The sequence below is a fragment of the Varanus komodoensis genome, unplaced genomic scaffold (assembly GCF_004798865.1).
Source record: "Varanus komodoensis strain SLA01 unplaced genomic scaffold, ASM479886v1 scaffold6_2, whole genome shotgun sequence".
In the NCBI taxonomy this organism is placed as follows: domain Eukaryota; kingdom Metazoa; phylum Chordata; class Lepidosauria; order Squamata; family Varanidae; genus Varanus; species Varanus komodoensis.
In genome coordinates, this window is record NW_025336346.1 from 23,597,414 (window position 1) to 23,623,109 (window position 25,696).

Consider the following 25,696-nt stretch of genomic DNA (forward strand, 5'->3'; position numbering starts at 1 on the left):
TACAAAGTTTATTTTAAATATATTTCATTGCAAATGGTCATAAAATGCTAATTTTGAAGGGCCAATTCAGAATTAATGCAGCAGATGAAAACCCAGCAAGTTTTTCTTCAGGCAGAATCTCACTTTGAAACATTCCTCTTCAATCTGTGACAAACTAACAGGCTTTCATGAAAATGTCAAGCATACATTCTAGTACATTTTTTTTTAAAAAATATATAAATAGATGCATAGATCCTCTTTTCTATTTGTAGACATAAAAAGCATTCAGCAGTCATACACGTTCTGCAATTACAGTTGTTAAATATATCTAGAGAAGTAGGAATCTCTCATATATAATTTTCTTTTCTTACACTTTCCCCTCCCGAAACAAATGGTTAAGAAAACCCAATGGACCTTAAAAACATTTTTTTAACAAAATTCAGCAGCAGAGCTTCTCCATGCCTGAGTTCTGGTTTCCTTCATTAGCAGGTTTCATCTGCCTTCCTCTGACAGTATGGGCAACAGTTATGCTGGAGCACCAGGAGCTCATAATCTTCTGAATGAAACATCTGTAAATGAGGATTGCAATTTCAGGTGTGCCTCGAGAAATCAAAATGCAAGGGGGAAACGGGTGGATGGGGCTACTCTAAGGCCATCTTGACCCTGTGTAGTACCATCTGTAGAATCATGCAATAGCAGAGTTAGAAAAGGCCCAGAAGGCCACTGGGTCCAAACCTCTGTTCAATGCAGGACTCCACATTAAACCATCCCTCTCAAATGGCTATCCAGCTGCATCTTGAATGCCTCCACTGTGAGAAAACCAACCACCTCCTTAGATAAGGCCACTGTCATATTGCTCTAACAAAAAGTTCTTGGTGTTCAGCTGGAATCTGGCTCCCTATAACCTGAGCTCATTATTCTGTGTCTGCACTCTGGGATGATTGAAAGGAGATCCTGGCCTGCCTCTATGTAATCTATAACGTAAGATCTAAATATCATCAGCTATAGCATCAGAAGCTCATTCACCTTCACATTCTCCTTCCTAAATATATGTCATCACCAGCGAGCAACAGCCCTCTGTCAGTCTCTATGCAAGAAAACACGTGGGCACAGAACTGAGATTAATGGCAACATTCAAAAACCAGTGGGAGAACATTTCAGTGTCCCAAGACACTCTTCTGCTGACTTCAAAGTCACCAAACTTTAGCAAAAATGCCTTAATGGGAGACTATAGTGTGAAATTGAGGAACTAAGATTTGTTAGCTAATGTTAATTGAACAGAGTTTGTATTCAGTCAGACTGGGATATTATTCCCACAACAGAAAGTAATTGTCCTTCAAATGTTAACCTACTTTAGCAAGAAAATAAATAATAGAACAGAATCACTGAATTGGAAGTATCCTCAGAGGCCATCTAGACTAACCCCTCATTCAATGCAGGCTCTTCATTGCAGAGTGAACTTACAGCATCTCTGCCAGATGACCACCCAGGCTTTACCTAGAATACATCTACTGATGAAGAACCTGCCATCTCCCAAGGCAATCTGTTCCAGGGCTGAACAGCTTTCATGGTCAGAAAGGGTCTCCCCTTGTTTAGCTCAAATCTGCTTCCCTGCCATTTCCACTCGTCTGTTCCATCTTCTGCGTGGCAGCCTTTTACTTATTTGAAAACTGTTATCATGTCTCCCTTGAACTGTCTCTTCTCCAGGCTAAACATACCCAGCTCTTTCAACATTTCCTCACGGCATTTGGTTTCCACATCCCTCACCACCCTGGTTGGTCTTCTCTGGTCACAGTACTCCAAACTCAGCCCGAGTAATGCAGAACAGAGTGAGGACTGTTACTTCCCATGTTCTGGACACTCTGTTTCCATTACTACAACCCGAGGTTGCATTAGATTTCTTAACTGCTGTACTCCAGTGACTGCTGTGGTGCATGGATCACTCTGTTGTTATGCTACATACACTGCAGCTCTGCCAAGAAAAGTAACGGGACTGCTCCATGTCATGGTCTTTGGTGACAGGCCATGGTCTGTCCAACAGGCCAACACAATGAACTCTCTTGAAGAAATCTATGATCAAATGAACTGTTCATCTGATGCACAATGGGACAGGTTTGTAGTACCTTTAATCACAATTATTAATCCCCAGGAATGAAATGCAACTCTTGAGTTATCTTAAAGATTCTCAAGCATCTTGCAAAGTTTTCCCTTGAAAGGTTCCATTCCTTGGCAAGCCATGCTGAAGAAAACATACTCTTAAGGTGACTGGAGATGGGCTTTCTCTTAACATTCTTTACCTGTTCTGTCCCTTCCCTCCATTTATTCTCAGGCAATGTCCCTTCATTCAAAGCATTCTCTTTCTGCAAGCAGTTCTTTTCTGCAAAAGCTAAGCTATGTACTACTTGAATTCATTCAGGGAAAAGGAAAGAAAAGCTCAAACAAAGGCATTTCACTCATCATCATCATCATCATCATCATCATCATCACTACACTGATACCTTGCCTTTCTTCCTCTTGCAAGAAACCATCGCTTGTCTCTGGCTGCTACTTCATTAGCTCCAAAACAAACCATAGCAACTACATAACTATGCTTCAGCCAAGTCTCTGGGCAGGTTTGCATATAATGACAACACATCCTGGTAAATCACCAGGCCCATGGCCCAACCTCCTAGTACTGAGGCTGGAGCTGGGAGTCGGTGATCTATTCAGCAGGCCTGACCCAAGAATTCAGCAACACCATCCGCCTGTTCTCTGGTTCCTACCCCCTGGAGCTGGAGGCCTGTCGCTGGCAGCTGTGCCTCTGGGCTTGCTTTTTCTAAGGCCTTCCCCCTGCCCTGTGGGTTGGGACAACCCAAGTCCTTACCCCAGAACTGATTGTTGTTTTTTTATCATGGTTCTCTATAAGTCAGAAGGGTTAAATCACCACAACTGGGCTTGGATAACAATCAATTGCTGCTTGTCATGTCATACAGACCCAGACACAAACACTCTCACTCTCTCTTTCGAACAAAATAGCGTTTATTCTATTTTTATGTATTAATTCTATCCCTAAGGGTAAGGTCGAGATTAAGCAGCAGCAGGTTAAAAATAATATCCCCAGTTTATTTTCAAGGAACGATTTTTTTTCCCAGATGCTCCCCCATTGTTGTTCATACCTGAAAGCAAAAGGGACACATTGTGATGGGGTTGTCTGGGAGCAGGGACCGGAAGTACTGCCACCGCAGAGGCTTTGGCCACCGTTTCACCAATACATCTCTCCTGCTCATTGACCTGAGAATTGCGCGGTTCACCACTACAGGAACAAATTCTGAGCCCCCTTGCTGTAGAGACAGATACCGTGATTGAAGGAGAGGTTAATTTGGCAGACTGTTAGGAAGACGAGGTCTTTTCAGCAAATATGCAAGGCTCATCTTTTTCTAAGCATACACAGAGGCTGTATTTGCACTGAGCTACCAGTTTTTCTTCCATTCTGTATTCAGCCCTGGAAAGAGTCTGCGTCCCTGAGAGCTTGCAATTGTCCTGCTGCACTGAAGAACTGGAAAGCACTGGTTTCCTCCTTAGCCTAGAAGTTTCCCAAACTAGAACCAAGCAGTTTCATCATCAAGGTCAACAAAAAGTCAGTGGTTGGAATGCCCCCCGTGGATTTACTATCCCATAATTTTTAAGAGTTATGGCAACAAGAACAGCAACAAAATTATTGATATTTTACTGGTAGGAAAATGTGCTATTGCCATTCAGAAGCCATTCCTTTGGTGCTGCCAGGGGAAATACATGGAGCCCCAAAGGTAGTACAAAATCTTTTGATGCATTTAGGCAGCCAAAATCTGTATGCAACACAATGCCATTCAGTCACTGCTCTGCTGTGGCTGCATTTTTAAAGGCTGCTCTCTTATCCCTTTGCAAAACCCTGACTGCTCACCAACTAACCATCACTTTGAAGGTTGCTGTCCTACATTCTCACATGAGGACTTTGGTGCTTTGTGACTCTTGCTGCTAATCTTCTAGAACCTTAAAAGATCATGCATGCCAGGGCTACGGAGGGACTTGCTCCATATAATCCTAATGAATTTCTTTAATTCCTTTCCACTCAGTCTTCTTCCTCTTAAACATCCAGCTTCCTTGGAAAACCCACACAGGATTTCAAATTATTTTACAGGAAAAAGTTTCTTCCTGTCCTATTTCACCCTTAGATGACATCTCACTTCTCAAGCCACCCTTATTTGTCTAACATGTACTAGCAGACATTTGCCTACAGGGTATCCAGTTGCCTCTTCAGTTCTTCCCTGATGTTCAAATTAAAAGCTGCTTTGAATTTTAGCAAAGAAATTAGGGTAGACATTTTTAAAAGACAAACAAGCCATTATTTTTAAAGCACTCTGATGAAAATGGGCAGAGACATATTGAATGTTAACATCTTTCATTTTCATGAATTGTAGAGTTCTTCCTGTAAATTTCTTCTACATGGCTATTATAAGTCAGTCAAACCTCCTATCAAATACGAAATCTATTACTGGGGCTTATGTTCCACTAATAGTACCAGGAGACTGAGAAATAAGAGAGCCAGACAAGTTGAAGCAAGGTTATATTTTGTAAAGTAAGGCGGGGAGGGGGGAGGTGTGTAGGAAATGATGAAATATTTATTGATGGGATGGAAGTAAGGCATAATGAAGAGAGTATTTGCTGGTAGGAGCTCCCTAGATGTGCCCTCTCTGCAACTCATTAGCAGCACACACCAAAAACAACCAGTTGAAGAGATTTAGGAAACACAAGAAAGTGCTTCTGACCTCAAAACTCAGCTTTGCTGTAAATGGGTCGTCCTCTTCAATCTCATCTGCTCTATAAAGAAGACTCATGGTCTGCACACCTAGGAATGTTTGTTAGGAATGAAACATGACTGCACAAATTATACCACTGCTCAGACTACAAAGGCAAAGAACCTTTATGATATCCCAGTGCTGGTTTCTACTGTCTCCATGAATGATGGTAAAAAATGACATACATATTATTTTAGGAGTTCATAGATCATGATAAAATAAACCTGCATAAATATTTATCCAGTTAGGAAAGCTTGCTTCAGCTTGCTGAAGACCAGAAAATTCTAGATATTAGAGATCTGCATGCTATGAAATAGCCCACTGGACAAGGAACCTTAATACGGCTAACTCCTATCCTTTCTCCATTCCTTCAAAGTGTAGTATTAATTCTTTCCATCCCCAGTTTTCTTCTGTATTCAGATCCACATTGCCTCTGCCTCAAAAATAGATCTTGCCCTCTTCAGCTTCATGCCTTTATACTGCAGCCAACCATACAAGACTCCAACAGTGAATGGAGCACTTTCCCTGTAAAAATGACAAGAACTGGCAATGTTATCTACAATGACGGATTTCAGAGTAAGTCCAATCTGGTGTTCCTTGGCTAGAGGATGGAGATTTAAGCAAGCAATATTTTTAGCTGTAATTTTTGGTGTGTTTTTTCCAAAAAGAGGTTTAAAATATATTAGGATCTGTATAGTGTTATGATCTATTTGTCACAGCGATCTGTTTTCCTCATCAACTGCCAGGAGTAAAAGGATACTGTCACTCATCTGCTCTTGCCATTTATGGTCTCTTTGATTTAATCTTGGTACTTCCAGATCAATCAGAGCAACAGCTTCTTCATCAGTGATTCCTTCCTCTAAATAGAACTCAACCAAATGTAAGACATCTGGAAAGATGCAAGCCAAAAAGAAGTCAGTGATCTATCAGCATATCTACTAAAGTATAATAAACACTGTCCCATATAAACAGTCTTAACAATCAAATCAAGTTTCCATTAGTAAAGGGCTTTATAAATACTCCACAAGCTCACCTAAACAACAGTACATTGGAAAGAAAAAGCCACAATTCTGATTTCCCCCACAGTATCCTGACCACTCCGTACAGCACCAAAAGCAAGTCAAGATTTTTGTGGAGGGAAGGGATTACAGGGGGTTAGCAATTCTGAAAGGAATGCGGGAGCTACTTAACCTTGTTAGAATATGATCACACTGAAAAATACAGCTGATTAATGTCTCATAATCAGAGCTAATTAGGAAGGCAGGAGCAGTCGGGTAACAAACTGTTAGCTTATCTTTTAACAAAGGAGGATGTCAGCACATGTGGATTCTACAGATGTCAGATACAATTTATCCACAATATTCCAACACACCGTAAGATGAAGCAGCAAAGACAAAGGGTTGTCTGCAATTAATGCAGACATTCCCCAGGTTATTCAGCAAAGGGTTGTGGGTGGAACACCTGTAGCACAAGGGCACCAGCTCCTGCAAAGAATCACAAAGCCAAGGTCACTACAGACAAGCCAAGACAACCTGAACATCATGGAAAGAGCAGCCATTCTGAGGACACTTTCCCCGGTGCCTCTCATGCTCATATCCCAAGAAATCTACCCCAGAAATGTCAAAGGGGCCTTCCAACACAGCCTCTCAATGCAACTCAAGAACGTGCCATCAGAAGGAGAAAATAAAAAAGTGAAGGCAAATGAAAGTACACATTGGATTCCAGCCACGGAATCTGTAGTCATCTCTGCAGTTATAGGATATATTCATTGGTATGTTTAACTCATCATCTTTAAAAACCTCCAGATTAAATAAGTATCCACTGATTTATGCTAACACACACACACACACACACACACACACACACACACACACACACCCCTCTGTCCCCTTAAACCTTATAAGCAGGATCCTTACTCAAGAATATCCTACATGGAGTCAGTAAGACATGCCAAGTCTTGGGCTCTGGGGGATCTCAAGGAGGAGAGACTTCCAGCACAAGATAGCAGCTACCCATAAGGCCATACATCTGTTATTTCACATTTCATTTTCTGTATTAAAAGTACCATTTTGAGAGCTTCTTGGTAGATAATAGTAATTTATGATGGAACATAGTAGGGGAGTTCATCTTTGTAACAGTGCAGATCCAAGCTTTTTATGCCAAGTTTGCCTTAGCTTCAATTTACGTGTAGAGGAGACTTTTTGGTGGGCAGGGAAAACGAGCCAGAGTTTTAACAGAAGTATAAAAACTAGTATGAAGAGAATCAATAGAGTAAAAATGTTCATTTTGTCTCCCACAACATATGAAACATGAAAGGAGAAAAAGGACTTTCCTACACAAAATATCAGTGAACTATAGAGTTAACTGCTCCACAATGTGATGGCAACCAGCCACAAGGGCTTAAGTGAATATGCAAGGGATATAGATAAGCCCATGAGTATTAGCTATCTTCAATTTTAAAAGACTGCATACATGTGAGCTGGATGACCAAGGTTGCTAGGCAGAATTCTTAACTAAATGGATCACAAGATGAGCAAAGGAAACTATCTTATACTGCTTGAATTTACACAACAAACTCCCTTAGCTTATGAACCTGCCAAGGTTTATTCAAGGTGGCTTCTGGGCTTATAAATCACTAGGACAGGCCATGGCTTGTTGTAGGTTTTGTAACCACCCCTGAGTTTGCCATGCCATGTGAACTCAGGTGAAACAACAAATCCAGAGGTAAGTCAGAGCACTGGAGAGCTGCTTGACAAGCGTGGCAAGCAGTGCTGACAGCCGCACCCCGAGTGTGCAAGCGGCACGAAGGGCCAGCTGTCAGAAGCCTTCCTCCTGCCCTGAGTCACCACAGCTGGGGGAAGGGGGTGCAGGACGGAGGGAGCTGCAACCAGTGGGGCTGGCAGGGAACTGAGCCACAGTGGCAAGCAGTTCTACTCTTCCTGCCAGGTGAGGGAAGGCCCTCTGCCTGGCCTTCTCTCCAGTAGGCTGAGCACAGCATGGACAGGATCCTCTCTCTGGTGCCACCGCCAAGCATTGCAGTGCTAGACTGCGGCAGGGGCATGGGGCGCTGTGGTATTCAAGCTGCCTGAGGATCAAGCTGGGCAGAGGTTCAGCTCCACTTCCCCTGCAGGTGAAGTGAGACAGCACTGCTGCTGATTTCAGGAGCAAGTTGCCTCTGCCAAGAGTGGCAACAGCTCTGATGGCAGCGCATGAGATGAGAGTGAGGGCTGCCCAGGATCCCTGCTTCTCCACTCCCTGAGCTCATGAACAAACAGCACAGGAGAAAGGGGGAACCTCCGTGTTCCCATGGTGTCCCATGGTATATCTGCAGGAAGTCCAGGGGAGAGGTGGAGGAGGCAGCTGTCAGCTGGTTGCACGGTAGGCAAGGTGACTTCCATGCCAGACTGCAACAGTCTAGCTTATTGTGCTCTTAGGACCTGCCCACCAAGGCCTTCCATTGGTTCATCTGGTACAATACTGTTGACACTGAGTGAAAGCAGCTTTCCAGAATTGCAGGCTTGACACTTTCCTGCAACACCTGAAGACTGAATTTGGGACTGAACTTGGAACTTTCTGCATGCAAAGATGTGCTCCACCACTGAGCCACATCCTGGGCCGTTGCTTCTGACCCAGAACAGGAATCCTTATTATATATTCTTTTACACCAGGGATTTGGAAGCTGTGGCCCTACATATGCCACTGGATTACAACTCCCATCATCAGGATAAAATGGAGAGGAGGAAGAGGATTATGGAATCTGCCTCAGGTTCCTTGTAGGCCGAAAGGCAGATATAAATATAATAAAGAAAACTTTGACCTTTTGTCATGCTGGGGTTGATGGAAATTGCATGCTGGGGTCGAAGGAAGTTGTAGGCCAGCATATGGAGGGTCATGTATCAATGGAATTGCATCAGCATACAGCCAAACATAAAACAGTGAAATTGGGGCCTATAAAGCTACATAAATATTCTTCCAGAGTATGGCTGCTTGAGTCATTACATATTCTATTTTCAATTGCTGCAGCATTAGATGAATCCTATGCAACAAATCTCATTGCCAAAATGATGTGAACAAAGGTTACTGAAGCAGATTTTTTGGCTCAGAGGCTTGATGAAACATAGGACCTCTGATTCATTCACTTGGTGTTCTTTTAAATTGCACAATTACTTCAGGCAGCTATATGATTCTCCAGGGCCTTATTGTGTTTATATTATTTCAGGTGGCCAGATGGAGTGCATTTTTCCTGTTCATTTAAGGTTAAGCATTTGCACCATACAATTTACTTTGATTTGCACACCCCTTTAGATAGAATTTTATACAACTGGTAAGGGTTGGTCAACCAGCAAAATGAGGAAGGCAAGTTTTTAAAAACATGATTTACAAACAGTAATGATTCCCAAGTTCTGGAAAAGGTGGAGCCAATGGAGCAGGCGCAAATATAAGTCATTGTCACCCAGAGAGATGCAAGGCACAAGTGAATACCTTTGCAAGTACAGGCATACAGAACACTTGAGAGTAGTATGGAGAAGCTTGCCTGAGTGCTGGGAATAGCCATTGCAGCAGGCAGAGATTAGACAGGCATCTGAAAATGCAGGATGCCAATTTTCACTTGGCAATTAAAGGTGAAGTAACGCATTTTTGCAGAAACATTGTTATTTGCTCACAATGCCTCTCAGGTCTTGCACACATGCCAGCACAGACTCTTGCATCATGTCCAGCATTCAAGGATGGGAGGAATACAAACAGAAGCTTACTTCACTGTCCTGAAAAGGCTTGGATCGGATTGTCAGGCTTCCCAGCTCAATTGATTTCTGAAATCTTGCTGGGATCTGCAGCCCCTGCAACTTGTCATAAGCGTGACGAGCCAATTTATAGGCACCCAGAGCTTTGCTCTGCTTTGCCAGGGCAAATAATGTATTGCTGTAATTAAATTAAGGAACAAAACGTACATATGGCAAGCAGGAAAAACCACATCATTGCTTTCAATCAGAGAAGCTATGCGCACTGAAGCACAAGCAATGCCAGTGCTTGTAAGAGGCCTCTGGTGGAAAAGTCTGCTTACATAAGTCTGTTTACATAAACAAAGTATGAAACAACTGCCAGGATGCTGCTGAAAGGAGTGGCATTTCAAGAGGGCAGTAGAAGGAGAGAGAGAAATCCCATCAATACTAAGGGCTCTTTATTTTCTGCCAGAAAACAGTGATATTTGTACAGGGAAGGAGTAACATAAAGATTGCCTTTTTCAGATAACTTATGTCCTTCAAAATACCTCTGTCCTGCTGCACAAAATGTTACATGCAAAAGGAAGCAAGCAAATAAGCATCAGCACAGCCTGCTTCCTGTATACATACTGTAAAGCACTATAAAAAACAAATGTGCTTGCTCTTACTTCACCAACAACCAGCCAGCCCCCGAGAGGCCAAATCTGTTAGGTATCAAATCAGTTTAGCTTAATACATTTTCATCTGAATGCTTTCACTAAGTATTAATTAGACTTCCACCCAGCATCATGGAACCAAGTAACAGGGGCACCTCTCAGCACCCAAGAAACGCTGCTGCTTTAGAATATGGACCGCCCATTATAGCTGCTGATGTACATCCAGGTAGCTTGACTGGCTCTGGCATATTTGAACTGAACTGAACTCCAGGTTAGGAGATTCCACATGGAAGACGTAACAGTCAAAATGCGGTGACAAAGCTGACCGAGACCCTTGTGGTAGCAATTTTGCTGTGTTCTAGCTCAGAGCCCATGTTCCTTGATATTCTGATGACCAGTGCATTCTAGCTGAGCGAAAGAAGACTGTTTAAGCTACATGCCTGCATGGTTTGGGGACCTCTCCTGAGCTGCTCCATCATTCCAAGTTTAAAAGGTTTGAAGGCTAACAACACTGTACAGACAGAGTAGCCACACAACAAATTCCACTGGAATCTTGTTTCTCCACAGAGATTCTTACAGCATGCCAGTATGCAGCCCATGCCAGTGTGTCTTTCATTTGGCTCACCAGACAGCTCTCTGATCTGGCATTTGACTTTCAAAGGATACACTTTAGAAATTCCCAAAGGAGTTTCCTTGGTAAGGCTATGAAGTAAAAACCTAGACACACTGAAGAGTGTTTCAGGCAAATACTGATTGAAGGGTTCTTCCTGCAGTTTCAAAGATTAAAAGGTTACACTAACAAGAAATGCACAGAATTAAGCATTAGCTGATTTCTATCTTGCTTGACACTGTCTCCTTTATTCAGAAAGCAACAACACCGGAGCAGTCCAAGAGGAATACATCTAATCTATTCATAACTCTAAACAGAGAGGCCATGAAGATAAGCTGTTCAGGGGACAATCCTATACCAGCCTCTTCATGAGCGCATATGCCTAAAACACAATACGCTTAAAAAATGCATTACATCAGTTAATTTGAATGGCTTAAAGGACAAAGAGTGAACTAACTGTGAAACTCCATGCAATTATCTTACAGTGCATTTGTGGATGAAGTGATAGGCATGATAAAGTTCTGCCAAATGCTGGAAGTGGTGAAACTTCTGTAACATTTCAGTCTTCTGCTCCTCATTGTCTGAGGGAGGAAATGCAGTATCAGTCAAAAGCCTCTGATCGGATGCCAACCAACTGTGAGAGACTTACTCAAGAAAGCACACAGACCATCCTGGTTACTGCATTAACACTCCTGCGAGATTAGATCTGCTGAACAAGTGTGCCTCAAAATAGTGCATGCAGTTTGATGAGCTTCATAGGCAATTTGATACTTTCAAAGCAGGAAAATTAAGAAGACAAATGGCTATAATGCATAGTTTTAACATAGTCAGGGGCGACGGCTAACAGTGGAGCCTACATTTGTCTTCCATTTCTGGAAACTCCATCTGCAGACATTGTAAGCAAAGGGAATAACATTTTCCATGCCTACGCTTAAACTGAACAAGCACTCTGGGATAATTTGCATGCTTACAGCCTGCTGCTATGCATGTTTACTTGGAAACCAATCCCAATGAGTTCAGTAGCGTTTACTCCCAGGTAACTGTACACAGCAGAGGTGGCAAGTTTAGTTCAGGGCACAGTATTTTTGAGGTACTGGGATGTTTGTACTGTGTCACATAGTAAAACATGTTTCCTATGTCTTAATGTTCACCTTAGTGAGCTGAGTCAGCCCATGTCTTCTTACATTGGTGGAAACAGTAGATTTGAACTGAGCTTTGACTCTTAGTTCAGGCAAAGAAGAACTGGCACTGAGCAAGCAACTCTCTGCTGGCCCAAGCCACACTCTGTGAACTAGTATCTGCCACTGCCTACTTTAATTGAATAAAGAACTATACATTACTTTGCATACAGAGGTGACAATCCTAAGCGTATTTGGCAATCCTAAGTATGATCTGTTCTTCAATGAACATGTTTAGGACTGGAATTTAGGACTGTGATTCTCATCAGCACAGTTGTATAGCATAAGTTCCCCCAAACACAAGATAGTATAAACAAGCAAGAAAAAATCTTAGACCTTTCCCGCTCACATCTCCAGTGATGGTGACTCAGGGCATTTAGATTCAGAACCTTTCCAGCAACAGCTCCCACTCGCTCCCCCAGCTTTGGAGCATGTACAGTAGGGCCTTGGAGCCATGCCATTCTTGTTAGAACAAACAAAATGCCATAGTCCAATGAATGAATGGTAATTCTTCTCCTCATAAACACCTTGAGCATCTAAAGACTAGAACCTCCAAACGCTGGCTTCTTGCTACCCATTCAGTTGCTTGCTGATGAATGAGGTATGGCAGAACTTCTCAACCTTGCTAAATAACAAAATAAATTTGACCCCCCCAACCCAAAAGAAAGAAAACAAAACAAAGATACTTATCCCCACATTCTGTACCAGTGGTGTTGGAATGGACAATATATGGAAGGAAAAAGAAGCAACAAGGCTGCATGATTTAATGCCTCCAAAGAAGGAATTCCAAGAAAAATCAGGTTGCTTACCTGCAACTGTTGTTCTTCGAGTGGTCATTTGTACAGTCACACAAATGGGCTCTGTGCTTGTGCAGAGCCTGTTGTGGGAAAGATTCAGCAGCTGAGTATTAGTTCAGGCAGGAGCCCCTCCCCATGGATGCAGGGAACAGGAAAAGGAGGGGCACCTGCCTGAACTAATACTCAGCTGCTCAATCTTTCCCACAACAGGCTCCACAGCCCATGTGTGCAATGCATGGAGATCATGAAGAAGAACCAAGACCACCAAAGAGAAAAGGAATGCAAAAAAGCGTTTTACATTTAAAACTGTGGTCCTCAAGAGGTTTTGGTCCATAATTCCCTCACCAGTGTCTATAGTGACTAGGGCTGATGTGAGTTGTAGGCCAGCACCTCCGGAAAGCCGTAAGCCACACACTCCTGATTTAAATGAATGGGTGGAAAATGGACATGACCAGCCCCATTCTCGTCATTTACTGAGGCTGGGGCTCCCCTAGTGAGTTCCCCTGGTGTTTAGCCCAACAGAAAATGTGAAAATGCAGCCTGGTCTTAAGTTAAGAATGAGGTTTGTGCTTGTTCTAACCACACATGAAAAGGTAAGATTATAAATACATTCAACATAAACAGAACAAACCTAGGGAATTAACAAAGAGTGTTCAGTTAAGTCATCGGAGTTTGTAAGATGCTTTGCCTTCATGCCCGAGTAGATAATATGTAAACTTGCTTGTATTTGCTTACCATGAGCAATATCTAAACACTGCATGGACAGCATCCAGTAATAATATCCTGCATCATTGAATCGGCTTTCTACCACAGCATTGTGAGTTAATTGTTCCAACACTTTTACAGCTTCAGTCTGTCTGCCAGCCTTGTGGAATGCTGTGAAGGGGGCCAAAATAAAGAAGATTTACAGAGTGATTAAACTAATTAACTTGATTAAAATTAAGAACAGATCCAACAAGTAAACAAAGGAACAGATGAAAGGGATTAGATCCCCATATTTTTCTACATGTTCATGGGGAAATTAATGTAGCAGTGGATATATGAAAAAGGTACGTTGTGGCTCTTGAGGTATCTCAAGATTCTTAAATGCTCTTGGGACACAATCCTCCAAGCACTACAATTGTACAACCTCCCTTTATATCAAGGTTGCTTGTGCATGAATCCTGACAAAGTCCATTGAAACAAATCCAGTCTGTGCATCAGCAGGACCAAATGTAATGCACTGAAGAACAAGAAGCAGAAGTGAAGAAAACCCTATCTGGATAGTTGTCTGGTTAGGTGACAAATCAAATTGTGTCCTGAATGCTGCAAAGTAACAATGCTCGAAAAAGTCCTTACACAAACTTAATTCACACTTTCGTTTCTGAACTCAGTACAAGTTCAAATTCAAATCGCAAACTATACAAGTACCACTGGTAACTGGGGAAGCGCAAATGCATGTTTATGTGGCCAAGTTTCCTTCAATAAATGGGAAAGCATGGCCCTTATTTTTTCCCAAATGCTTCTTATTGTTCACTGCTGAGTAAGCTATCTGATATGCACACAGTTCCAGATCAACAATACCATATGTACATTGGTCATTTAACCTCAAATACATGTACTGTAGTTCAAACTGTAAAGTGCAGATCAGCTTTGAATACAAAGAGTTGCTCGCGGCAATTTAAACTCTACCCAATGCATATGTGCTTTATAGAAGCCAAATACAGGTAATTTTATGAGCTTAAGTGTGGATTCACATTCTATGTTTCCCATTAAAGTGGCTGTTCCCATGTTTGCTGGTAAACTGCAACTTCATTCAGAAATGTGTAACTCAACATTATAGAAATACTTGTGAAAATTATTTCACAGAGATTGCTCCTGTATAAACTAGATACTCTAGGATTTTGGCACTTGGTTCATGAATATGCTGTTAGGGAAGCTATTCTCAAGTTTCCATTGATATGGTAATGCATTCTCATGGTAAATGTGAGTTCAGTTGCAAATATTAATGTACCTGCAAATTCTGGTACTCCAGTCTTTCTAATTACTTCAGAAATGAGTGCTCTGTCAGACTACAATCAAGGACTGTTGCCATGGGTCAGTGGTGACCAGCAGCACTGGGGCTGGGTGTGCACAAGCACCACAACCCACTATGGTTTATTTAAATCACAGGGGGTGTGGCATGTACTGGTGGCCATTTTGAATATTCAGCCTCAGCAGGAGGTGGCTATGTTTTGTCACATCATTTGAACCTGGATGGTGGGTTGTCTGAGAGTTAAACCACTCTCACAAAAACCATGGTCCATTAATAAGGCAGGATGGACTGCAGAGATGGTGCAAACTGGTCCTAGATGACCAGATGAATCCAAGCTTTTTGATGTTTGCTCTTTTTATTAAATTTGTTTTCAGCTAGGAGCTCTCTTGGCAAGATAAAACAAAAACTTATGTGAAAATAAAATATATTGGGAAGCTCCATTTGGATTCTTCCCATGCTTTTCATGCAAAAGTTAGCATCACTTCCAAATAAACAGTGCCCCCACTTTTATTCACTGGAATTGACAGGTGCATTCTGGGTACTATTGCTATTTTAGTAAAATGACAACAACCCTACCTTTTTGGGCCTCTTCAAATCTATCATTTTCTGCCAGCCACTGAGCATATGGAACATAGACGTCATCCTTAAAATCAGGGTGTTTTTTGCACAAAGCAAAGGCCTGAAATACAGGATAAGTTCAATCATAACATACTGTAAAATGCAGCTGAATATTATCATTTTCAAAATCACAAATAAATCTAGGGAAGTATTTGTTACAGCAAATGCTCAAATAAGGAAATAAAATGTCTTAGTTTGGTGCTTCAGACCCAGTTCAAAGTACATCCGAGAACTGGTACCTTGGTCAACATACAGAAATTATCAGCAACAGAAACATTTCAGTAAGTTACCTTTCCCCAGTCAAGCTAAAACTGATGCTGCAATCCTCTCTATACTTATCTAAGTATAAGACCCACTGAATACAGTGGGACTTACTTCTGAATAAACATGCCTATATTGGATGGTACAGTTTCCCTCAGATTGCATGAAACCAAATCAAATCAAATCAAACCAAATAGGAGGAGGCGGTTGGTTGATTGGTTGAAAATGCTTGCATGCTGCCTATTGTGCCACAGCACCTCTGGGCGGCTCACAATCATAAGATAAAACCACAATAAAAAAACTAATTACAACAATTAAAAAATACAATACTAATAAAATAGAGATGAAAATACAATACAAAACAAAGCTTCTAAGACTGACTCTGAAATTCTTAACTTCTCCGAGCTCTAAGGTGGTCTTCTCTCCTCTAATGGCATGTCTGCACATGGAGTAGCGATATGTGTATATACTTTTGACTAAAAGTATGACAGGTACTTTATTATCCCCTTATGGTTTATTGAGCTATCATTTATGAATTAACTGAACTCGCACTTATGAATAAATGTATGTATAAATGTAGCATTTGTACTGTCAGTTAATTTTTCACAGTACTTGCCCTTTAAAATTACTGGATTTGATTTTGCTGCTTTGGACTTTTGTTAGCTGCTTTGGACTGCCTTTATTATTACAAATAGACTGAATGAGCAAATGAGTGATGGCAATTCATGTTAAGTTGAATGGAACCTCTCATCAACCATTCTCTTTCCCTATAAGTTCTTTACTTGTTACAAAATAGGCCCCGTAGTGTCTGACATGATCCTATCACAACTCAGCATGGTGGTTGCATAGCTCAGAGTGTAATTAACTGATTCCTTGGATGGTGTGCTTCCATGCAACTGCTGATTTATTTTCAAAAACAAGTAGCGAAGTTGCTCTTAATTGTGCTATCCTATATGGTAGCAGGGAATTCATTCTCTGAGTGCCAGTGCTTATGAACAGCAAACATTTCCACCCAAGAAAGAGGCCTCAGTGTTGTGCTGAAGCCCTACCTGCTTCTTGGAAAGCCTCCTAGAGGACTTGGACTTGGCCAGGTCTTCCTCTCACGGGGCTTCCTAGTGCTCTTGCCTGATAAGCACATGAAAGATGAGTGAGGGGTTCTTGTTAAAAATGTTTTAATAGTAATAATGGAGCAAAACCAAAAATGCCTCTCCGCCTTCTCACAACAGTGCTGGAATGCCCCACGGGAGGAAGTCCTGGCTATGTGCTGCATGGGTCCTCCCAGGAAGCTCAAACATCCAGAAAAACCTCAAGGCCAGAATGGTGAGAAGGGGGCATGGAGAATGGTAAAAGAAAGAGCATGTACACCTGTTAGCCACTTCCTTGCAGTAAGTTTACGCAATGAAGTCTTGCACCCTGAGAAATTTCTCCAAAGTCCCTGAGGGAATAATCATTCTCTTGCGGGGAGCTGCACTTACCTCATCCCATTGCTGGGTTTCCACATGGAGCTGTATCAAGGCCTTCAAATCACCAATCTTCATGTAGGTTTCTGCAGCGTAGCCATGGTTGAATAACTTCTTGAAATAGTAGGCACACTTTGTCAAAGGCTCACGCTCAGCTTTATCCAGCTTCCGAGCAATATCAATCAATCTAAGCATTTAAAAATATACACAAAAACTAGCTCCACAAGTAGCCATACCACTTAATTCTTGCTGCCTCTTTAAAAACCCTACACAAAGGGCTGACAATCAATCCAGGCATGCAACCAGGCACCATTGTTCACCTTTGTATTCCACCAGTCCTTTGCCGCTAGACAAAGAACAAATCTGCCTGTTCATCAGAAAGGACTGCTGGAGGACACCTGCAAGCAAAATATCTGCACAAATAAATGCAGGTACTAGAATACATGGCAAAGCCTTTCTAGATAAACTCATAAGAGCACAAGAAGAGCTGTGTTGAATCAGAGCAAAGGCCTCTCTCTCCCTCCCACCACAGTGGCCTTTGGGAAGTTCAGAGTGAGGTCACCAAAAGCATTCCTCCACAGCCTGCAGGCTTAATGGAGACTCTGAGCTCTCTTAATTCGCTCACTGGAATCTCACTGAAAGCCTAGGAATATTAATATGGAAAAGCAGCTTCACCTGCATAAATACGTTTTCAAGATTCTGAGGCCAAATGGGTGGCCCAGTTCACTTTACACAGCAACCCATGGTTTGCTAAACTGTGGTTGCTCTGAATGAAGAACATGCCAGCTAGTGAACTAATTCCTACCTGCCTGCCCCTGCTGACCTAAACAACCCAGGGACAGAGTTATAAATGTGGGCTGTTCATTCTGTACTAAGCCACAATTCCAGATTCAGATATCAGACAAAAATCACCTGGGAATGGAGCATTCCTGAGTTGTTTACACCAGCAATTCACGAGAAACGGCCATGAGTCAGCATGCCTGGTCCTGCTTGTTCACAGCTATCCAGGGTTTGTTTAAATCACGGCTATCGGTGATGTTTGAACTAGGAGACCTCCCACTCATTGAGCGACTCAAACTTAAGATAAAATAATCATACCTGACCTTGAAGAGTATAATTGCCAAGCATCACACTTTCCTTTCCTTTCAATGGTTCTATTCATTTAATACCCTATAAACCACTCGGGGCACAATCTTGTGCTCATTTATTTGTATCTTGATTTCTCATAAAGCAGCCTGAAAAGTGAAGAGCTGAACATTTAAATCACATGAGCATACAGGGGCTATGATCCACAAATGTCTTCTGCTACGTATTTATGCAGCACCTAGTACAATTGGGGCTCTCAAATTCTCTCACTAAGTATAGACCATAAGACTCTGTATTCCCATTTTTATCTACCTAAAAAGTTTTTTCATATGAATAATCCACAGAGTAAAACAGCCAGCAAAATCTGTTCAAAGCATACTAAACAACATTACTGTTAAAAATATGGTAACCAATTTCTCTGAATGACAGACAAGACGTACACATCAACCCAGCCCTGATCTCCACTGATTTCTATGGCCTTCATGTGCTCGCCCGCAGTAAGGTACATCTCCACAGCTGCTTTTGGTTCATTGATGTTCTTAGCCCAATCCGCATGCTTTGTGATGAGCATCTTTGTATCTTTGGGGTCTCCAGAGCCAAGGAATTCCTGAGGAAGTGCAAGAGATGGTATTTTTGACTGAGTGCCTTGAAGTCTTCCTTGTGCCAACTGCCAAATCCAAATACACATTTCCCTACCAACTCATGTTTCAATGTATTCTTGGAGTTTATACTCTTCTAAGAACAATCAACAAAAACATGATTTACTAAATCAATTGATTAGAATTAAGCATGACTTGCATTGCAGTACGCACAACCACAAAACCTGCTCACAAGCTAACACAGAGAAGACAAGTTATCTGCAGAAAGGCCCAATGGAGGGAGACCCAGCTAAACGCCAGGTTTTGCTTGCTTTCGGGGGCTTGCCAAAAATGACTTGTATAAATAAAGTTAAAAGACAGGTGACAGTTTTCTTTAAAGGGCTCAGTCTCATAATGTAAACTCATGGAGTTAATCACGAAATCTGATAAAAACCAAGCTGCACACAAAATAGAATAATTGGCTTGTACAAAATGGTTTCAGGAAAGGATTAGCACACATGAGAGACTGGAAAGTCATAATCAGCCCACTTGATGAAATACAATGCAGCATGTTACTGATGTCCATCTGTGTGCACTTTAACAGATCAAAGTGCTGGGCTCTGATGGGGAAGATCCCTCCTCCAAGGGCTGTGACTGAGGAGCAGAGCACATACGTTGGATGTCAAACTGTTCTGGCTCAATGGCTGATACCTCCACATATGGATGGGAAGGATTCCTGCAGAAATCCTCGAGTGCTATTACCAGTCAGAGTAGACAATACTATGCAGATGAGACCCATAGGTTGAGTATAAGGCAGTTTTCCATAGCTTCACTAAGTAACCATGAGAAAATCACATGCTGGCTATGGACTTTTGGAGACTGTAGGACTGTTTCCTGTTCAAACACACTTAGCATTGTGCCCTAAGTGTCCTGAATTGCAGGAGAGTAGTGAAGAAAAGGAAATGCAGTCTGAACTTAAAGAGAGATGTAGCATTTGATTTAAAAGAACCCCTCTACATTATAGAATTAAAGATGAAGGGCTGCTATTAGGCCTACTAATGGGTGACTTCTTATGATAGTTTGTATTGGGTTCAAAGAAGGAAAAAAGTGAGAGAAAGTCTGAAACACACAGAAAAACAGGTATTTAGGTTGCAACAAAAAGAAGCAGAGAAATATTGCTTCCTGAAGCACAGTCAAGGCATGCTCAGTATGAAGCACAAGTTTAAGCATGTGTGCAGAATGTCATTTCATGTGAAGTTCGGATGGTACGAGGTACCGCAAGCCAACTTGGCACAATTCTACTGCTCAGCAGAGTGGTATAATGCCACAGTGCAAGGATTCCAAGGTAAGAAAAAATTGAGCAGAGATGAGGTATTAGACTGTGGGTGCTGCATGTCAGCATTTAGGCCGCCTTATACTAGTGCAAGGCCCCATGTACGATATTTGGTAACTATTATAATGAGAGATGCAGGTGATACGATGCATGTGGCTTCATCGTCAATGTATCTGCAATGAAATAGTTTATATTGAGTTGCATCAGATCTGTGTTCTCTTGCTTTACCAAGGATGCTGATGGAACTATAATTTGCAGACATACCTTTGCGTACCATTGCATATTTAAATATCTTTTATGTGTTTGCCACCCAGATTTGCTATTATAATTTGAATAAAATAAGCTAGCTGAATTAGTCGTGTGTGTGACCAGTATATGGTTCCTTTAAAGCTGAAGTAAGCTTAGAATAGTTCTGCAGAACATTAAATTCAATTCAGCTTAAGAGCATCCTGCTGTTCTTTGCAGTCCAGTTAGAAGCCTTGTTTGATTGCTAAGAAGGTGAGCCAAGAAATGAGAAAGACAGTGTTTGTTTTGCATAACTGTGTTCTGTAGCTTAGATCACTGAAATAAATTAGAAGCAGAAAGTTCCCTTTCCTGAACTGTAATTAATTACTTGAGAGTTGACTGTAATGTGTGATCTGGCATGCTGATAAACAGTCTAAGGCCATATGTGCTGTGCCCAAATTGTGGGATCCCCAACTGCAAACTGTCGAGGGTCATTTGCAACCATCAAGGCTCAGGAGACAGACTCTGGAAATGTCTAGTAGCCTAAGGCAGGCTGGCAAAAAAATAAAATTAAAATAAACATATTCCTTAAAAAAGAACCACCAGTAAATCTATGTCCAGCTAACCACAATGATTTACTCAATGTGGTTTCTCTCTCTGTCCATAAAGTTAACTCCATTTATGGGGTAACTACACATTAGGTACAAACGCATGTAATGAAGCCACGATGTCTGATTTTTTTAAAAGAAACAACCGCTTAATGAGGGAGGATGTGAACTGGGCAGGCCAAAGTTAAGCGATCTCTCCCGCTATGGCTTCTCTGTGCAGAGATTGCTACATTTTCCAAAGTTGTAATTCCTTTAAAAAGACATGAATAAATAACAAACCATGACCAGCTTTCAGAACTTCATGTGAATAATGTTTCCCTAGCTCAGAAAGATAACAGCTGGGTTCAGACAATATAACAAGCCATGGTGAGGGTTTTTTTTTTTAACCATTGTTGGTCTCTCATGTTGTCTGAACCCAGTAGTGGTATTTCACCATACTAAGTTTGGCCTGAGAAACTACAATAAAAAAAATAACAATTTATTCTATGGTTTCACTATATCACCATGTTGTCATATTTTCGGAACCCAGGATCATGGTTTCCACTGTCCTAGAATGCAACTACCACAGGGTCCCCTGGAAGAAGCAGCGATTGGAGGAGCCACTCCATCATCCAGTCTCTATGTGCAGACAATTGAAGAAGAAGCAGGCAACACAGGCAGGGAGCAATGTACCTTGCAATTAAATTTCAGGCATAGAGGCTGATGGAATGCACATCAGCAGTGGGAGGACTCAGCAGGGAGGATGGAAACCATAGTAACACAGAAGCCACTTCACCCTTTGTTGGGTAGATCATGGTAAAATACTGTGAACTGACAACCACGCAGGATTGCTTGCCATGTTGAGGGAAGCCAGGCAACCTGACACCCTCCATATGTTTTTCATGCCGACTACCTTAATCCCAGACCACTGACCACGCTTGCTTAGAACTGCATAAATTCTTATAAAGACCTTTGGGAGCGACAACTACTCTGAAAACATGATTTTTTCCCCCAGACCTCTTTTTTTCTAGTCACGTCTACTTAAGGCCCACTTAGGTTCAGTGAGGCTCACATTCAAGGGAGTATGTACAGTAGGGGTGAGAAACCTTTTTCAGTCCAAGGACTGAATGTTTGAGAAAGGTGTAGGGTGCCTCATTCCACCTGTGGATGGGGCAAAAGGCAGCATAACAGTATCAGAATGTAATATTTGTGGACTTTAAGCCCGCTCAGAAATAAGCAAGGACAGCCTCTGTATGGCTACTCAGAAGTAGAATGAGCAGTACATCAATTCAGAAATAAGCAGAACAAGCCTCACAAACTGGCAGACCCAAATCACTTAGAAGTTTCCTCCCCATGCTCTACCTCCTCTTCCCTGCAGAGAAAATCTTTCATCTTTGATCAGCTGTTGATTGCAGAGAAAAGCATTTCCCCCTTGGACTCTTTTGGTGAAGAATTTCAGAGGAGTTTAGCTCTGCACTCTCCAAAACCTTGCCAATTTAAGTTAAAACTTGCTAGAGGCAAGAAAAGTATTAGTCAAAAACTGGAATGAAATCTGTGTTTCAAGAAATGTTCTCTTCCCTTTTCCACAAAGCAAAAATCAGGTTTTGCCCAGGAATGGGTAGGGTAAGTCTTCCATGAGTGATTCATGAGACTATACAGTACACTACTTTTCAGGAATTTTGATAAGAAAAATACCAGAGAAGACTTTAAAAGTTCCTTCATGCACATATAAATCTGTCACATTCTTCAAATAGTGTACATTTTAATTCTGACTGGGAATCCAATTTTCAGACATACAAAAACAATGTCAGGGTTTATTTGCAGGCTCAAAGAAATCTATTTCAGAGTTACTAATTCAAAGTTGGTACCATGGAACTTGATGAGTTGCACTGGGGTTTGTAACCACAACCTTGTGCAGCAAACCACGCATACCTGAAGGCTCTGTTACATGCACGGGGCTGCACACAAGCACAAGGTTGTTTGTCTCAACAGCAGGGAATGCCCAGCTTGTGCAAGAATGGTGCGTGTGCAGCAGACTCCTTGACACCATGGAACATGGAGTAGCTCCTGCTTGCTCTTGTGCACTGGAGCTCATAGCAGAATGGAGAGCAGCACCAGGCCACTCTCACACATTGCTCTGCATTTTAGTAACCTGTAAACTGTAGCTGCCACAATGTAGTTGTGAAATTTTAAAAATGGTCTTGTTTACATAGCCACCCTGATACAAGATAACATAGAGGTGAAACAAGTGCCCTGGTAAGCCAGGGATCTCCCACCCTGCCTTGCCTAATTTGCTTCGAATGTTTGCACTGATGTGAATTAAGAAGATAACCTATCACATAAAGCAAACCCTTAAAAGCCTGTCAACAAAAGTGTACTAGCATGGCACTTATCGTAGTACTTATACTGGCACATCAGCGTATTCTTGCAAAACAAACATAGATGAAGGATCACTCCCTCCAGCAGTCGACTCAGCTACCCATGCCAACAGAAACACAGGCAAATGGGGCCACTGAGAAACAAGAAGGGAGTTCCAGTATACTTAGAGGAAAGCTTGCAGGAAAGAGGAAAATAAAGAAAAGGTGTAAAATGGCCTTTGTCCCCCTGCCTGCAACCAGATCAGCAAGAAACAAATATGCTCTGTGGACCCCAAGAGCCATGAAAAATGCAGCATCAGTTGTTGAAGAAAAATGGAAAGCCAAGGGAAGACAGTGAGTTAGTTCACATAAGCCCCTAACAACTTTTCACATCCTGAACGGACAAAGGCTTAACTGTCTTGCTGATAGCCTGAAGAGAAGTACTCCTCTCAGGGGGTGAGCACAGACTGCAAATTTTTGCTGCAGGTCCCACTGTTTTCTTCAGTTCCCAATGGTAAAAGACATGTTCTCTCAAAATTAACTTTAACCTTCACATTGTTGCAGTAATTAAATGAGGCAGATATAAGCTGCTAAATATAATATACCCTGGTGGCATCAACTTTACCACAATAGATAATGGATGTGGAATTAATAACTACTATCAGTCATAAGCACAAACTTGTGTTAGGCAAAAGATTAAAATTGTACCCATGAGTGTATCTTGGAACTCTTGAAACTACTCACCCCTCTGACTCCACAGTGCCTTGGGATTTGACAGAGATTCTGTAACCCACCAACCACAAATTCCCATTGCTGCAATCTGTAAATTGTTTTCAAGTCCCTGACTCTCTACTTCCTTCACTTGCAGACTGATATATTAAAATCAAAGTCCTGCAAAGTTCTGCTATAAAAAGATGCTTCACGGTAGTGCCTTGATGCAGAGACAGTAATGTGTGGCACAGTTTATCATATACATTTTCCATGAGACAATAATGTGTGGCACAGTTTATCATATACATTTTCCATGAGACAATAACGTGTGGCACAGTTTATCATATACATTTTCCACATTGCATGGGAAAACAACCATGTCAGCATTGCAGACTCTTGGTGGCCGGTGCATTAACTGGCCCCTAGATGGCATTTTTGCCGTGTAGAAAGGCGTTTTCAGTTTCCACAGTGAGGTCTGCTCTCAGTAAACAACAGCTCCAAAGTCAGAGTGCTCACTTATCCTTATTTCACATCTGGCCTTAGGATCATTTGTCTCCTTGCTTATCTCCTTCCTGCTACCAGAAACCCTTACCAGCTGCTGTTCCTTTCTACTCTCCCTATAGCACCAGGGCTTCTGCTCACTCTTTATTCCCTACTGTTCCTGAGCAAGAAAAGAACATGCCCTAATTTTTTATCTGCTGATGAAGGAAAACACCACCCTATTAAGTACTATCCTATGCACTGAATTGCCTAATGGCAAAGCTGGCCTTGCACCCATGTAAAATGCAGTGCAATTATCAATGTGTCTGTGTGGTGCACAATACCACCATGTCAGCTCAGGAGCTGTCAGTGACATCTACTGATAATTTTTAACAAGCCTAACAGGGGAAGGCACATACACCAGAAGGACACAGTTTGTTTCTTGGACAGCAGGACCAGTATGAATAAGAACATCACAAAGAATATCCGCATACCTTTGCATAGTCAAACAAGCGCAAATCAGTGTACATATCAAGAGCCAGGTTTTCATGGCCACTTCTTTTGTACAGTTTGGCTGCTTCATGGAACTTTCCCTGGTATGCATAAACATCTGCTAGAAACAGGTCATTGTTGTTCTCTCCACGCTTCTTCCTCTCCTTAAAAAAAATAATAAAGAACAGGAAATATTTTAGCAAACATAATCAAGCAGGAAACAAGATTGGCTAGAGCCACTAAAAATATTAAGCTATGATTCACAAAGCTTTTAAACTGGATTACTTTCATTTAAACCAACTTAGTCCTATTGACATCAAGAGCATTGTTTTTAAGCTTTCTGTGCCAAGTCTTCCTTTCCCCTCTCCCACCCATAATATTCCAGTAAAGAACAGAAAATGCACTAACAAAGAAAAAAGAAAGAAAAAACAAACACGCAAAAGGCAGAAAAGAATCTCATCTAAAAACAAGTTTGCATTCATAAGTATGATCAAGTTACTTCTAATTTTATACTGCTTTTTTTAACTAATAAGGCAGACATTTTTCCAAATGTAGATCCAATCCATGAAATTTTCTAGAAGAGCTTATCACCCAGTTTGTTGAACAACAACATGAATAAATATAGTATGTACGCGGATTCTCCAAGAATAAACCCTGGGTTACAACCCTGGCTTGTCAGAAGAGACAAGCCAGAGTACACAGTTCATATGTTATGCAATATATAACATATACATTCGCT

At 41.6% G+C, this 25,696-nt stretch overlaps 1 protein-coding gene across 1 annotated transcript in view; it reads right to left on the reverse strand.

The window, feature by feature from the left end:
* Positions 1-25,696, reverse strand: part of IFT122 (intraflagellar transport 122) — a 71,558-nt gene continuing 45,862 nt past the window's right edge. The window contains exons 17-29 of the mRNA XM_044451467.1: positions 24,960-25,121; positions 18,635-18,801; positions 17,124-17,295; positions 15,346-15,448; positions 13,491-13,631; positions 11,264-11,361; positions 10,837-10,937; positions 9,548-9,713; positions 6,166-6,277; positions 5,554-5,682; positions 4,764-4,843; positions 3,135-3,299; positions 1-548 (exon numbers count right to left, since the gene is read on the reverse strand). Coding sequence (XP_044307402.1) covers positions 462-548; positions 3,135-3,299; positions 4,764-4,843; positions 5,554-5,682; positions 6,166-6,277; positions 9,548-9,713; positions 10,837-10,937; positions 11,264-11,361; positions 13,491-13,631; positions 15,346-15,448; positions 17,124-17,295; positions 18,635-18,801; positions 24,960-25,121 — 1,683 coding nt within the window. The 3' untranslated portion in view covers positions 1-461. The remainder of the gene's footprint in view (positions 549-3,134; positions 3,300-4,763; positions 4,844-5,553; positions 5,683-6,165; positions 6,278-9,547; positions 9,714-10,836; positions 10,938-11,263; positions 11,362-13,490; positions 13,632-15,345; positions 15,449-17,123; positions 17,296-18,634; positions 18,802-24,959; positions 25,122-25,696) is intronic.